Consider the following 15,522-nt stretch of genomic DNA (forward strand, 5'->3'; position numbering starts at 1 on the left):
ACCCCCTAACGGGGATAAATGGGTGTGTCCAAACAACCCAAAGGAAAAGCAAGTATGGAAATAGATACATAGACTAAATTACAAGTGTGTGAGTAATATAAATGACCATAATTATATATATATATATACATGATTTATTTCATCGATCTGTTTCATCTGTGCTGTTTAGTACATTCTGACTATATATGACCGCTCGTTTAGCCATTACTCTTGCTAGCGTCGTACACTGATATGTATGTATGTGCATAAACACGCCTCTGTTTGTTTATAAACCAAACATAGGCGTGTTTGTGTTGTTGTGTTAGTTGAAAACTATATAAATATAGTTTTCTTCTGGATAACGTTAATGTTTTCACATAATTCATTTCCCTCCTGTTTGTTATAAAATGGCTTGACATCGATTCCCCACCACGATAGATAACCCGGGAACACAGGGCTTGCTTCTGATCGTTGGAGTAGCTCGAATTCTCCACTTTCAAGCTGCTTGTATGTCTCTCCTAATGAAGCCCCACCGTAGCTGTTCATGTGCTGTTTGCATTTCCTGACCTACTGACAAAATATTAGGTGGCGGGCGTTGGAGCCGTATCGTGCAAGCAAGAAATTTGCTACATAGTTATGGTTGGGACAAAGAGCTCATATCAATGCCTTCTACGAGGGATTACAAGTATTGCAGTCCCTATACTACCCAACCAACAGCAGAGAGTATGATGTCATTAGTTTGCCCTAAAATTAAAGGGATACATCAAGATGGCTAGAAACAAGGAAAACAATTGAGCTTCAGAAGCCATCCACTCACTGAGTGCTAGGAAGACATAATTGTACGTATATTCATTGCGTATTGTTGTACCATAAATAGGTATGATTGTGTAATGCTTAATTAAACAAACTAAAGAGAGGCGTGTTTGTGTACATAAGTATATATATACAACGCTAGCAAGAGTAATGGCTGAGCAAGCTGACATTAAGACTGGAAAGTAAGTTTGTACATGGTATATAGGAATGTGTGTAGTGGGGTCAGCATCACTATTCATTGGTACACATTGGGATACTACTGAATTGTGTGTTCAATCATGTATGACATTGTGTACAACAACTCATAATATCACAGGTACTTCAAAACCCTCTTGGATGAGAAGTTTAAGTACTACGAGGTTCTGATACCTAACGAGTTCACCCCCAAACAACCCTGGGGAAGCTTCCCTCAAGACAAGTGGGATGAACTAAGTGACCTAGGAGCTCGAGGGCAATGCTACCCAGAATGCTTACTGAACAGTGATGCTGACCCCACTACACACATCCCTATATATCGTGTATCCCATATTACACATGATGAGCCAGCAAACAGCATCGATTCTACATTGCCACAAGGCTACTACACGTTCAAGACAAGGGCCAGACTAGGAAAACAAGGGAATCTAACTTGGGACGAGGCTACAAGCTACGGTGGAGCATTAGGAGAAACATACAAACGAATTGGAAAAGACAGATTTGAGCAACTCCAGCGATCAGAAGCGAGCCCTGTGTTCCCGGGTTATCTATCGTGGTGGGGAATCGATGTCAAGCCATTTTATGAGAAACAGAAGGGCAGAAGATTGAATTCTCATATTAACGATATCAAGAGGAAAAGCTACTATGTGCCTGACTATCTAAAGGATAAGCCAAGTTCAATGTACGGCAACAACTCCTACAGTATAACATTTCCTGACCTACTGACCAGCTATCAGACAGCGAGAGACGATAAGCCTGGGCGTAAAGTACAGCTTAAAGTAGGAGGAACTTTATTGTATAAGCAGGAAATTTGCTACGTAGTGATGGTTGGTCTAGAAGGAGACGAAGAGCTCAGATCAATGCCTTCTATCGGGGATTACAAACAATTCCAACACAATGGGCTTATTAATTCTGAAGGAGTAATCATCAATCCACATAAAACACCGAATTTCAAAGCATTTTTTATCGTTAGCAGTTGGGAGAATGAAAAGTTCAACTGGGAGCAACTAGTGTTCACACTGTATTTCCCCAAACCAGAGCAAAAGCTCAGTTGCCAAAAGGAGCTAGTTCAAACCAGTTCTGTGGACCATACGCTCTGCATTTCTACTCAACCACCCCCTAATGGAGGAAAATGGGTGTGTCCAAACAAACTTTCAAGAGAAAAATAAACATAGAAATACGCAGATTCAGAGACTAAAACTATTAATTTACAAAATTAATGTGTGAGTGATATAAACATACATTGTCATTGTCATTGTCATTGCCCTGTGTTTCATCTGTGCTGTTTCTTGCCTGTGCTCTGTGGTAGGGTCATCTTCACCTTCCCGGGAATGTAGCGGGAGAGGTCGTTATCCTGCATGCAGAGTACACGATGACACTGATACATAACTACAGATAAAGGAAACTGACCTTTACACTCTTCAGAAGGTCTCTCTCAATCTGAGTGCACTCTTTGTACTGGGTGAACCTGTGTACTGCAGTTTTGGCCGCTATAGGGGGTGGGGGAGGGGGTGGAGAGATTTGGAGTTATTAGCAGCACTCAGAGGAGGTAGGACAGGTCTCATTAGGTCGCTAAATGAGACCTGTCTTACCTCCTCTGGGCAGTACTAGTGCATGTGCAAAATGGTAATACTATACAACAACCATATTCACGTACACACATATGGGTTGTATATACAGAGGAGGTCGGAGTGCTGACCAAATCTCTGGGTTGTGTATAAATGACCTCAAGGCAATTAGTGTGAACAATGTTCCTACAGGAAATTAAGTGTGTTTGTTTGTTTGCTGACCTTTTCCACGTCTGTTAGTGCCTGGTACAAGCTTCACTTTATACCTGTACACAATACAATAAGACACAGCTGCGTGGCCGTGACGATAGCGGGGATACAACTCACTTATAGTTCTGTAATGATGGGTAAGGAGCGCAGACTGGAATGGCGTAGATCAGGACGTCCTCAAGCAATGGAGCGCCGGTCAGAGCGTCTAAGTCAGTCAGCTGCTCCTGGAGGGGAGGGGTGTTGGTATTGTGCACGGTATCAGAGATGTGCCCACACTGGTCGGTGGTGGGCGATATTAACCACCTCTAGACAACTCTCAGCCTACATGTAGTTTACCACACATGATAGGCTATTTGTTGAAGTAAGATTGAGGATTGGAAATAGCCACCTGAACATTATTCTAGGCACATCACTCTGGTTCACATAGGCTGGTGTAGTAGCGATATAAACACATAACTCAGACAATACTAATGGCAAATATAATTATTTACTGACAACTGTCTCTAACCTTCTCCGACTCTTCCAGTGTTAAGATGTTCTCCTCTGCTAGGATGGCTCTCTTCTCCTCTTCGTCTGACTCTGCCCCGCCCTCCTCCAGACCACCCCCCTCCACTCCATCATCCACTCCATCATCAGCTACCACATCATCGGTATTGGCTTCACTGTCATTGTGTTGTGTGGCCATTGCTTGGTCAGAGACTGGTTCAATTGTCCTAGCTGTCATACTATCATCAGGTGCAGAAATAGTTTCAACGGTTGTTTTTTGATTGACTGCTAATGTATCAACGTTGTCACTTAGCGATGGGTTGCTAGGAGCACTTTCAATAGTAGAAGGTAACATGGTGTCACCACCAGTTAATGTTTCACTGATATCTTGACTACTAGTAGAGGGATCGTGGGAGGAAGCCATTGAGGGTTGGCGCTCCTCAGTTGTCAGTAGCAACGGTGCCGTTTGTCTGTGTGGCTGCTCAACCACTGGAGGGTGACCTTTGTCCTTTTGACGATACTTGTGTTTGGGGTTGTTAGGTTCGTTGTTCGCCTTCTTCCCTTTGCTGGACTTCTTGACTTTCTGAGGTTTTGCCTCTCGAGACGACTGTGTGTGTGTATGTGTGTGTGTGTGTGGGGGGGGGGGGGGGGACAAAGGTTAATATGCAGTACTGAAGGAGTCTCCTGTTTGAGCAGCCATAACTTTAGTTTAGATTGCCAAATTTCAAGAGCACAGTGACCGCACTACACTATAATGTAATAATGAAGTAATAGTGGTTACAATGTACACACTAGATCATGAGCATGAGGTATCTCACCGCCAATAGTGACATCATCACCTCCCTGTCCACCTCATCTTGGTCCCCGTACTTCTCTCGTATCTTCTTCTGCTTAGACTGAGTGAACAAGACACATAAATGTACGTTACAGGCTAATCTGCATACACACACACACGCACAGTAGTACATGCGCTGTACATTTAGTGAGGCATACAGTACATACAATACATGCCGACGAATTTGCATAGCAAAACTAAAGTTGTTCGTTCAAAAATGCTCCATTTAACGCTACGTATATGTTTTGTCATACCTTTTGTCCTCTCTTTGATTGCGGGGGTTCTGGCTGAGGGGGTTGTTGAACTTTGGACTTTGATTTTTGGGCAGGTTTAGACACAGGAGCTGCTTGAGTAACGGGCTCGCTCTTTACTCGCTGCTTCTTCATCTCTCTACGATGGCAATTAAAACATCACTAAAACAGAAAATACAGTTATTTCTACCGACCTTCTTTGTTTGGCTGACACATGTTGATGCCTCTTAGCATCATCCTATATAATGGAACAGATACAACACTCTCAGTGAGGACATCATATAGACCTTAGATCTAAGCCCCTCCCCTCATGCAATAATTGTACAGGCGACTTTGGTACTCGCAGCTGCACTTTAGGAATGTACTATTTGAGGGGGCGATCTTGAACCCCCGGGCTAGTGACTAACTGACCTGGTCTTGTGAGTCTTGCCTGTCTGTCATTGAGAGGTGGCGGTCTGACTCACTGACATGGGAGGAGCTCACACTTACACCACGCTGGAGCTCGTACCTGTGTGCATGGGCAGGCATGCACGACTGTACAGTAATGTATATAGCTTCACATAGTCACCACATAGGTACTGACAGTGAAACAAGTCTGCAACAGTGGCTGTAATTAAGAGGGCCTAGGTCCAAACACATGACACATGCTATGGAAACTTTTACCAACACCACACGCACGCACGCACGCACGCACGCACACACACACCCACACGCTAAACCTTCACTAGCACAACATTTTCCCCACGTACCTGCCTCCTGATATGTGTGCCACTGCTATGGTGGTGTCTGGCCAGGGGAAATCCTCCTCCTCACTCTCATCCTCTTGTCCTTCTTTAGAGCCTTCATCTTGTCCTTCTTTAGAGCCTTCATCTTGTCCTTCTTTGGATCCTTCATCTTCATCACCGTTTTTGCTGCCTTCCTCATCCAATAACTCCTCCTCCTCCACTGAGACTTCACTCACAGCCTCACTCAACTGCAGCAATAGCATACCGTATAGCGGAAGTTCAGCATGTACCGCGGAACAGTCATACCCACAAATATTATAATCTGCATGCACTCATGCACTGAAACGTGCCAGTAACAAAAATTAAATCCGCAAAATCCTTCGGCCTTTCCGCAAAAGTTTATATCTTCACAATATACCCGCTATAAGGTAGCCAGACAAGACACAGTAGCCACTCTCTCACCATTGAGAGTTCATCCTCAGCCTTAACTCTCCTCTCGTGGAGGTGGTTGGCAATACAGGAGTCATCCACCTGATGATGGGGGTGAGAGGGGGTGGGGTAAGGCTAGCTTGTTGAGCACGCAAGGGGAACAATTAAAAGTTAAACTGAGTTGTTGTGAAAGGACTCACTCTGAACAGAAATCCAAACCCCAGCACCAGTTGACAGGGAGGGAGGAAGTTCTTCTTACCTGGAGCACACAAAGACCACTTAGTTAGAGTGTCATTATACTAACATGTAACTACACACATGTACCTCTGATCATGAAGCTGCCAGTAGTGAGGTATTCTCCAGATGGGGCTGTCTTGGACACCTGCAACACAGAAAACACTCTGTAAAATACTGCGTTTGAGTCCTTAGAAGTCCACACGATCACCTCCACAACTCACACACCACACACACACCTGGTGATGATGTACCCACCAAGCGCTGATAATGATGCGAGCCTCCCAAGCACTGCTATAACACACTGCCATGTGACCAGCCTCGTTGAGGGTCTTGGGGGATACCATATCGCCTGTCAGGGGGTTAGGAGGTGTTGAATTCACAGATTTGGGGGGTAGAGGGATAAACTGACCTGAGGGGTTCTTAATAATGACACTGGTAGCACCGTGCATGTCAGCGTGTACATACAGATCACCTGGGATAGGGAGAACCCTCTCGTTAGGGGTAATTAATGAAAACAAAACCAAACGTGTACCTATAATTTGTGTGATAGTGGCTATTTTCAATCCTCAATCTAAATTCAATTCAACTAACAAATTTGCCTCTTTTATGTAGTAAACTAAGAGCCTAAGGTTTTGTCTTGGGTAGTTAGTATCAACCACAACCGACTAGTGTGGGCACATGCATCCCTGAACATGTACATGTAGTACAGACTGACTGTAGGAATGTACCACTCACCCTCCTTGAGGTACTTCTTGACGAGGAGCTCGTTCTGCTGCTGGTCACGCCCACCTATCACCAGATAGTTCTCCGAGCTGATGAACCAGAAGAACTTTTCAAACCAGTGCACCTTCCTTGCCTTCAGGATCTTGGCCACAGCAGCTGCTTCTTTGAGAGTTTGTTTCGTCTTTCTCTCGGCCGACTTGAGCGCCTGTGTGATGTGTGTGATGTGTGAGTGTGGGGGTGGTAGCTGTGTACGTAGACGATTCTAGTGTAGTTTACCTTCCCTGAGGCATCGATGGTCTTCTGCTCTTTCTTTGCTGCCTGCTTCCTTCCCCCATACATCCTTTACAACAAAATATTGATAAAGAGCACGTGCACACAACCTAACAATACTCACCTAGTAGCATTTCCATACGCTGACAAACCCAGGTCTATGTCGACCTTTGTACCCTTCTTCTTTGGCTTCTAGTTGGATAAACAACGCACATAATTTAAGATAATAATTGAGCGTGTACATGGGATTTATCTTTCAAAGTATCACTTAATATTGGTACTCTTGATGGTACATAGTATACGTATAATGATGTACACATTACGTAAGTGGTATTTAAACATACTTGCTTAGTAGCTTGAGTTTCTTCATCACCCTCGCTATCCCACTCCTCAGAGGGGTCTCTGAAGGGTTAAAAATAATATCCGCTGGTCACTAAAGAGTTAAAACACTACCTCAGCAATAGTGTGATCTCGTTGCTGTTGAGCTTGAGTCCCTGTATCGCCGAGGCAACGGGATCGCCCCTAGCTTGATAGTCCTTAACGAGCAACTCAATGTCCCCCCAGTCCATGGCATTAGCCACGGCACTGCGGATCACCAGACACGCCTTCTCAACAAGGTCAAGGTTCATCTCGATCAGCTGCGCCTTGTACTCGTTCTCACTCTACAACATACATGATTGTACAGCACATGTACGTACAAAAAGAATTCAACAACAAATAGTTGACAATTAAACATGCTCTCAACATTATTTGCTATAATCATGCTAAAAACACAAACAATTAACATTCACCTGCATCTTCTGTAGGGCATCTATTCTTTTCTGGTGGTCTCTACGCACATTGTCCAACTTTTTGACAGCTGTCTTTTGCTACAGAGAAAGAAACTCAAGAAACTGACACACACACCCACCCCACCCCACACACACCTACCCACCCCACACACACACCCACCCACCCCACACACACACAAGCCAATGCTTACCACTTGAATGGCTTTCATGTCTTGCTTTTGACCACTCTTTGAAGAGAAGAATTCGTCTACAGCCTGCAAACACACACACACCGACTATATGGTCGCCGTGGCTACTGTACACGAGTGACTCACTCTATCAAATGTGTCCAGTTCTTTGTGAGGCAGAGACTCGTGTTGTCTGAACAGCAGTGGGTGGAACTCAATATTCCTGCAAGAAAGTGAGCAATGGCGTTACAGTAAGATTGTAGCGAGGAGGCTGTTAGTATGCCATGGTATGAGCAATTAATGTCCAGAAAATCATAGTTAGACCACCAGAACATTCAAGCAATGGCCACTCGAGTTTAATTATAGTATAAGTATAGAGCCAATACTGTGTACATGTATGTGGGGCACAATGGTAGGTGCAACGTTACCATTAATTAACTTGTAAGCTACAGTAGTAATGGCAGGTGCTACAAAGGGTCTGGGGGAATGCTCTTACGAAAATTTTCAATCTCTAGATTTTTTTCTCTGGTGCATTTTTGGTAACGTACGTGAGGAGGTGGTCCTCATCACTGGTGATGGGTGGGGCACTGTCCACTTGAGGCAGTAACTCCCTCTTCTGGACTAGGTAGCCCTGTGGGGTAGAGGTAAATCAAATTGTGTGTGATACACAACATTCTCAATGGCGATGGAGCTTAATATTTTGAGTGTGAATTCGGGACTCACAAACTGTTCTAATTAAGTGACCGACCTTTCCAGGCTGGTCTCTGATGGCCTTGAACAGGTGGTCGGCTTCTTCCAGCGAAGCCATCACTTTGGGCAGATCTAGACAAGATTAAGGATGAAGCCAGGTAACAAAATGCTCCCAGACAAAATACATGCAGTCATATTGAGAGACCTTCCTCAATGTCCACTCCTGCCCCAATCTTGAGTGTGTCTTTGAGCCCAGCTCCCAATATACAGTGAGTGAGCAGTGCAGAGCCATACACTAAGACAGAGAAAGAGAGAAAGCTCAATAAATATAACCCCATTACTGCCTCGACTTCTAAAGCCACTCTGCTAAAAATAATGATTTCGAAGACAAGGTTAGATACAAGAGAACATGGTGCCATTGATTCCATCTTCCCCTGCATAACTAACCAAAGTGTGGATTAAGTACTTGCTTGAGTGAGTCGCCAGGTTTAGCAGCTGACAATATGTCTTTCACACTGTAGGTGGAAAGTTGTCAATGGCTATAAATTAAGGATAATAATAATCTCCCACTCACCCGTCCAGAGAGGGTGGTGGTTGCTCCATCTTGGCCGTCTCCGTGGAGAATACCTCTCGATTAGCGAACCTCACGTCAGAGTCAGCGTCAGTACGAGTACGAAGGAGGGAGAGGATGACGTGGGCGTGGTCAGTCAGAATCACATTGCCCTGCACGTATAGAAACAGACATTGAAACTCAATCAAGCCAGGACTGTTCAAGATGCCTCACGATAATTATAGGTCTTCAAAACCATCACCAAGTTATTGAAATTGGACCTGTAGCTAACTTATTGCACACAGCAAGGAAGGCATTGGAAGGAAGTGTGTTCAGAATTATAACTAGCGCAAGAATAGAAGAGTAGAATGAAAAGTACAGTGTCACCATGCAAGCTATGGCTGTTCAAATAATTTTTAATTATGTTCAAAGTCCTATACAAAGGCAATGAAGTCTATGCAGAACTTATACTTTTCTGGAACTAGTTTTTAGTGACATCCACTAGGCTATCAGTTTAACACAGCCCTATATATACACGCCCACTCACCCTGTCGTACAGCTCCACAATGACATGGTAGGCGGCATGGTCGGACCCAAACTGCATGTCCACCACACGGTCCACTCCCAGCTGGGTCAGGGCTGTGAGTCGGCGGGTACGCAGATGTTTACGCAACTGTGTGTGTGTGTGTGTGGGGGGGGGGTGGGCGAGGAGAGGAGGGGTTACAATAGCGGAAATATTTCAACAGAAGTGCATGATACTGCACAAGAATGAAAGGGCCAAATATACACCAGCAGTGAGATACAAGTGTGTGTGTGTGTGTGTGTGTGTTTTGTTGGAGATGGGAAAGTGTACACTGTACATGTATGTGAAACAAAAATGAGTAATAACAAGTACCTTCATGGCGAACCCAGATGGTTGCATGTGTTTAGGCCACTCAAACTCAGTGGTATGCATACGCACTCCAGACTCAAGCAACAGCATCACCTTTAAATCTGTCCTAAACAGTAGGAGAGTGTGTGCAGGGTAGTGTGTGTGTGGGGGGGGGTCTCTGAACAGTAGGAGAGTGTATGCAGGGTGGTGTGTGTGTGGGGGGGGGGTCTCTAAACAGTAGGAGAGTGTGTGCAGGGTGGTGTGTGGGGGGGGGGTCTCTGAACAGTAGGAGAGTGTGTGCAGGGTGGTGTGTGGGGGGGGGGGGTCTCTGAACAGTAGGAGAGTGTGTGCAGGGTGGTGTGTGTGGGGGGGGGTCTCTAAACAGTAGGAGTGTGTGCAGGGTGGTGTGTGGGGGGGGTCTCTAAACAGTAGGAGAGTGTGTGCAGGGTGGTGTGTGTGTGGGTCTGATGGCCGCTTACTTGGCTAGCTTGATGAGGTAGGTCTTCTGATCAATGTCATACACGTTGGCCACCCTCATACCCAGTAACCTGTGTAGAGACATGCAACGTACATACATGCAGTGTCATGCATTTACAAGCCCTTGATAAACTCAACACTAGTGCCGACCCATTTTATGAATCGTTAATGACAAGTGAACGTGTATGATTGGTGCCTGGGCCCACTCACCGTTCCCTGAGTTCCCTGAGCACTGCAAACAGGTCTATAGTAGTGAACTTCTCCTTCATGATGATTTATATTACTGTACTGTACTGTATGGCCACTGATTGAGAAACGTGGTTATCCGGTAAAGATGGTCAATTCTACATCCTCCATTCATGTACAATAATGTATTTCTGTCCTGTATATATATACACAATGCCCCCCTGGCCTTACAATAATGTTGTCATCTTTATATTATTCACACAATAAAATACACACATACAACAGAAACAGTTGAGTCCATGGTGATTAAAAATGAGTTAGTTCTCCAATCATCACGACATCTGCATCAACAATACAACACAACAGTTATAATTATGTTCAGAGAATGATTAAGCTGCTTACATGAGCCGTGTGCTCAGTCATATGACGAGGAGAGGTGGGGACAATGTTCTCAGCCAGCAGCTTCATTGGAGTTGTTGCAATGGAAACATGACGGCCACAGAATGTCTGAAATAATAATAAAATTTGCACTGAAATAATACAGCATTTCTACTAATGTAGCAATCATATCGGGAGAAGAGGGAGGGTTTAATATTAGTCTATGGAAACTCACAGTGACATTGAGCCCTGGTTGGTAGAAATGTCAGCTTGTGCGTGTGTATCTCTGCTCACCCTATAGCCACATTGCTCCTGCCAGATAAATCAAGAGCACTGATCTGTTTCTACTTTGCCTCCTGTAGGAAAACAAACACAACATAGTAAAATACATTCACCCCGTGCGTTCACATAACAGACATGCACAATAAGTTTTTTACCGTAATGATCTTATGGAATCTATATAACGCGACGATAGAAAACAATGTTTTTGGTTGCTTTCGAAGATCGCCTACAAGTTTCAACTATATATAGCCTTAGCCATGCACCTGATTGCTTGCTACATAAGACTGATGAACAAAATAAGAGCAGCTCTGAGGCCTCCTACAATCCCACCATCCACCTGTCCCATGTACCAGCCACTAATCCCATGCTCAGAAGATATAGAACTGATTGTTAACATGCACAGTCTTAGACTGCATGGCTGTACCAATACCTAAGGTGTTGCTGGATCAGCCACAATGGCAATGAATCATGTTGGACACTATTATAATTATAATGCATGCGAGGGAATCAGCTGACTTTGAACATGGATGGGAACATTATACTGGTGCAAAGACCACCATAATGCTGTCAGGCTTCACAAACCACATACGGTTGGACCATTGAATCCATAATAATTATTTTTACTAAAGTGGGACAGTATAAAACAGCATGAGTTAGGCCACCTCAGATATCAAACAACCTTCAAGCCTGGACTACTGTGATTTCAAGAAACAACATCTCCTCAAAAACTGTTCAAGGTGATTTTAACTTTTCATTCATTCATTCAGTCAGTTCAAATTGAATGACAAATTATACCGTAGACCTACAAATCTTTATGTGAATTTGCCTCTACTTCTATTATTTTGCAGAATGGCCGCGATTGTCCTGTACGAGCACGCTGGGTATGCTGGCAAGAGCCTTCCCCTGACCTCTGCAACCCCCGACCTCACTCTTCGCAGCTTCAACGACAAAGTTTCTTCCATTGAGGTCAAGAGTGGTATGTGGACTGTCTTCCAGCACGTCAATTACGAAGGGAAAAGGCTCACCCTAAGAATGGGAAAGTACGACATCGAGTACATTACCAAGAACCTGGGAAACGATGTCATCTCTTCAGCTAGACCTGCTGAAATAATCCTGTATCAGAATGCCCGGTTCCAAGGTAAAACCCTCAAGTTGAGCGTTGATACTCAGAGCTTGGTTCCAGAGGGTTTTAACGACATGGTCTCCTCTATTGAGGTTACTTGGGGCGATTGGACGGTGTACCAACACATCGACTACAAAGGAAAGAGTCTTGACCTGAAGGTCGGAAGGTATGACATGGACTTCATCACCAAGAATATGGGGAACGATGTCATCTCCTCTGTGAGACTGACACCAAGTGCTTGAAGATAACACTAATTACTGAAAGAACAATGTGTAGTTACATGTATAGCAGCCGAACAATTTTCTGCTTACAATAATTTTGTATTTTACTATACACTCACTATTCATGTTAAAGTAATTGTGAGATTTTAAGCTTATGTTGTTTTGCAATGACGTAAAAACAAAGAAGAAGAAGATGCTCATAGAGCATTCACCTCGTGCGTTAGCAGTTAAAGCAGTCCATGAAGTGTCTAGTTCGCTCAAACAGCTCATGTGTCCACACACACACCAATCACTCTACCCCTGCTGCGCACGCACGGGGTAATTACAAATGCTGCATCAGAGGAGAGAGGAACCACTTGACCTTAGACACTAGTTGAGCGTTCCATATAAGGAACGCTCAACCCTCAACGCTTTTTGTGTTGCAAAGATTCTGTAAATCAGTGCCTTTGGCTTCTAAATCACATGACACCTCCAAACTAACTATTGCTGACAATTAATTTGCATTATTTATACACTGCTGGTGAAGTTTTACAAACACTAATTATTAGTGACCTTAATTAAGTTGAACGGGCACTATAATTATAATACACAGCAAGTACTCACCTGCTAGAGTGCCGATGGTTCCTCTGGGTACCTCCATATCTCCCTCCTCCCTCCTCCAGAGCTCAGCCAGTAGTGACCACACTGCCTTATCACCAGACCCTCGCCACAAGACAACATGAGCTATGGCCTGCAAACACAAACAACAACAGTGGAAAATTTATGACATGTTCGCCTACACTGTACATTATGCATGCCCACTCTGGTATGTTCTTAGGAACTTGTTGTAAGCGTAAGGAATGGCAAATGATTTACGAAGTGACAACGTACACACCTTAGGATTCTCACACAGATCCACCAGTACTCCAAGCACTAGGCTCTGCATGTTGACTGCATAGCTCTCAACGATACACAGTGTAACTCTGTCTTCAGTGGGCAACCCCTCCATTGTATACTGGAACCCTACACAAGCACAAGCAAAGTAGCTACATGTATTTAACAAGAGTTTAAAGTCAGTAAGAATGAACATTCCCTCACCCATCTTGCAACATAGGGCGTAGATCTTGGCCCTCATATTCTCAGTGATGTCAGTGACGGCATGGGGAGGGGGGCCACTCCACACGTGCTCTGCTCAACACCCATCAGAGGCTAGGATGTGCCTATAATCACAATAAACTTAACTCTGCATTGATACATGAATGTAGCATTTGAAGGCACACAGATGCAAATTCAGATACTAAAACATAGGTTGTCAATGAGAAGGTTGGGTACAAAGAACTCTAATCAGACCTTGAATATATAACTATTATAACAGGATGCTCAGTAAAGCATTCACCCCGTGCGTTCACATAACGGGTACGATAACTTTTACCGTAATGACCTTATGGGAATCTATAACGATAGAAAACAGTGTTTTTGGTTACCTTCGAAGATCGCCTACAAGTTTCAACTGTAAGTAGCCTATTAGCCTTTAACCATGCACCTGCTTGCTTGCTACGTAAGACTGATGAACAAACTAGGAGCAGCTCTGAGGCCTCCTACAATCCCACCATCCACCTGTCCCATGTACCAGCCACTAATCCCATGCTCAGAAGATATAGAACTGATATGTTAACATGCACAGTCTTAGACTGCATGGCTGTACCAATACCTAAGGTGTTGCTGGATCAGCCACAATGGCAATGAATCATGTTGGACACTATTATAATTATAATGCATGCGAGCGAATCAGCTGACTTTGAACATGGATGGGAACATTATACTGGTGCAAAGACCACCACTGACAAGAAATGCTGTCAGGCTTCACAAACCACATTATTTTGTTCAATTATTGTATATACAGTTGGACCATTGAATCCTTATTTGACTAAAGTGGGACAGTATAAAACAGCATGAGTTAGGCCACCTCAGATATCAAACAACCTTCAAGCCTGGACTACTGTGATTTCAAGAAACAACATCTCCTCAAAAACTGTTCAAGGTGACTTTAACTTTTCAGTCAGAATGACAAATTATACCGTAGACCTACAAATCTTTATGTGAATTTGCCTCTACTTCTATTATTTTGCAGAATGGCCGCGATTGTCCTGTACGAGCACGCTGGGTATGCTGGCAAGAGCCTTCCCCTGACCTCTGCAACCCCCGACCTCACTCTTCGCAGCTTCAACGACAAAGTTTCTTCCATTGAGGTCAAGAGTGGTATGTGGACTGTCTTCCAGCATGTCAATTACGAAGGGAAAAGCCTCACCCTAAGAATGGGAAAGTACGACATCGAGTACATTACCAAGAACCTGGGAAACGATGTCATCTCTTCAGCTAGACCTGCTGAAATAATCCTGTATCAGAATGCCCGGTTCCAAGGTAAAACCCTCAAGTTGAGCGTTGATACTCAGAGCTTGGTTCCAGAGGGTTTTAACGACATGGTCTCCTCTATTGAGGTTACTTGGGGCGATTGGACGGTGTACCAACACGTTGACTACAAAGGAAAGAGTCTTGATCTGAAGGTCGGAAGGTATGACATGGACTTCATCACCAAGAATATGGGGAACGATGTCATCTCCTCTGTGAGACTGACACCAAGTGCTTGAAGAGAACACTAATTACTGAAAGAACAATGTGTAGTTACATGTATAGCAGCCAAACAATTTTCTGCTTACAATAATTTTATATTTTACTATACACTTACAATTTATGTTATAAAGTAATTGTAAGATATTTAAGTTTATGTTGTTTTGCAATGACAAATTCTTAAGATGCTCATAGAGCATTCAGCTCATGCGTTAGCAGTTAAAGCATTCCATGAAGTGTCTAGTTCGCTCAAACAGCTCATATGTCCACACACACACACCAATCACTCTACCCCTGCTGCGCACGCACGGGGTAATTACAAATGCTGCATCAGAGGAGAGAGGAACCACTTGACCTTAGACACTAGTTATATGAAACGCTCAACCCTCAACGCGTTTTGTGTTGCAAAGATTCTGTAAATCAGTGCCTTTTGGGATTCTAAATCCCATAGACACCTC

General features: G+C 44.0%; 4 protein-coding genes and 1 long non-coding RNA gene across 6 annotated transcripts; 3 read left to right on the forward strand and 2 right to left on the reverse strand.

The window, feature by feature from the left end:
* Nucleotides 1-860: 860 nt before the first annotated feature.
* LOC135349364 (uncharacterized) lies at nucleotides 861-2,279 on the forward strand. The gene is made up of 2 exons (XM_064547898.1): nucleotides 861-974; nucleotides 1,109-2,279. Exons 1-2 carry the CDS (start codon nucleotides 943-945, stop codon nucleotides 2,154-2,156), a joined length of 1,080 nt encoding a protein of 359 aa, XP_064403968.1. The 5' UTR covers nucleotides 861-942; the 3' UTR covers nucleotides 2,157-2,279.
* On the reverse strand, nucleotides 2,135-10,615 carry LOC135349361 (ribosome quality control complex subunit NEMF-like). Of its 2 annotated transcripts, XM_064547895.1 has the most exons (32): nucleotides 10,478-10,615; nucleotides 10,270-10,338; nucleotides 9,815-9,917; nucleotides 9,467-9,592; nucleotides 8,944-9,092; nucleotides 8,817-8,884; nucleotides 8,575-8,664; nucleotides 8,428-8,501; nucleotides 8,228-8,310; nucleotides 7,827-7,902; nucleotides 7,704-7,766; nucleotides 7,513-7,590; nucleotides 7,175-7,383; nucleotides 7,066-7,123; nucleotides 6,846-6,913; nucleotides 6,728-6,791; nucleotides 6,464-6,656; nucleotides 6,138-6,200; nucleotides 5,965-6,077; nucleotides 5,816-5,873; nucleotides 5,692-5,750; nucleotides 5,525-5,593; nucleotides 5,087-5,310; nucleotides 4,749-4,845; nucleotides 4,532-4,575; nucleotides 4,341-4,476; nucleotides 4,070-4,147; nucleotides 3,274-3,858; nucleotides 2,883-2,989; nucleotides 2,778-2,821; nucleotides 2,398-2,477; nucleotides 2,135-2,341 (listed from the first exon to the last, which is right to left on the reverse strand). In XM_064547895.1, the coding sequence occupies exons 1-32, from the start codon at nucleotides 10,534-10,536 to the stop codon at nucleotides 2,261-2,263; spliced, it is 3,468 nt and encodes a 1,155-aa protein (XP_064403965.1). In that variant the 5' UTR covers nucleotides 10,537-10,615; the 3' UTR covers nucleotides 2,135-2,260. The 2 variants fall into 2 exon arrangements, with proteins under 2 accessions (XP_064403965.1, XP_064403966.1); XM_064547896.1 differs by lacking the exons at nucleotides 2,135-2,341; nucleotides 2,398-2,477; nucleotides 2,778-2,821; nucleotides 2,883-2,989; nucleotides 3,274-3,858 and adding an exon at nucleotides 3,865-4,000.
* An 82-nt stretch (nucleotides 10,616-10,697) lies between these two features.
* LOC135348460 (uncharacterized) lies at nucleotides 10,698-13,190 on the reverse strand. Its single transcript, XR_010398751.1, has 4 exons — nucleotides 13,061-13,190; nucleotides 11,067-11,187; nucleotides 10,856-10,960; nucleotides 10,698-10,794 (listed from the first exon to the last, which is right to left on the reverse strand). It is a non-coding gene; the product is annotated as an uncharacterized LOC135348460 (long non-coding RNA).
* Nucleotides 11,742-12,517, forward strand: LOC135348391 (epidermal differentiation-specific protein-like). The gene is made up of 2 exons (XM_064546572.1): nucleotides 11,742-11,850; nucleotides 11,962-12,517. The coding sequence occupies exon 2, from the start codon at nucleotides 11,963-11,965 to the stop codon at nucleotides 12,476-12,478; it is 516 nt and encodes a 171-aa protein (XP_064402642.1). The 5' UTR covers nucleotides 11,742-11,850; nucleotide 11,962; the 3' UTR covers nucleotides 12,479-12,517.
* Nucleotides 13,191-14,187: 997 nt separating the features above from the next.
* Nucleotides 14,188-15,129, forward strand: LOC135348327 (epidermal differentiation-specific protein-like). Its single transcript, XM_064546510.1, has 2 exons — nucleotides 14,188-14,477; nucleotides 14,568-15,129. Exon 2 carries the CDS (start codon nucleotides 14,569-14,571, stop codon nucleotides 15,082-15,084), a length of 516 nt encoding a protein of 171 aa, XP_064402580.1. The 5' UTR covers nucleotides 14,188-14,477; nucleotide 14,568; the 3' UTR covers nucleotides 15,085-15,129.
* The last annotated feature ends 393 nt before the right edge of the window (nucleotides 15,130-15,522 follow it).

Source organism: Halichondria panicea, chromosome 15 (assembly GCF_963675165.1).
Source record: "Halichondria panicea chromosome 15, odHalPani1.1, whole genome shotgun sequence".
Taxonomy (NCBI): domain Eukaryota; kingdom Metazoa; phylum Porifera; class Demospongiae; order Suberitida; family Halichondriidae; genus Halichondria; species Halichondria panicea.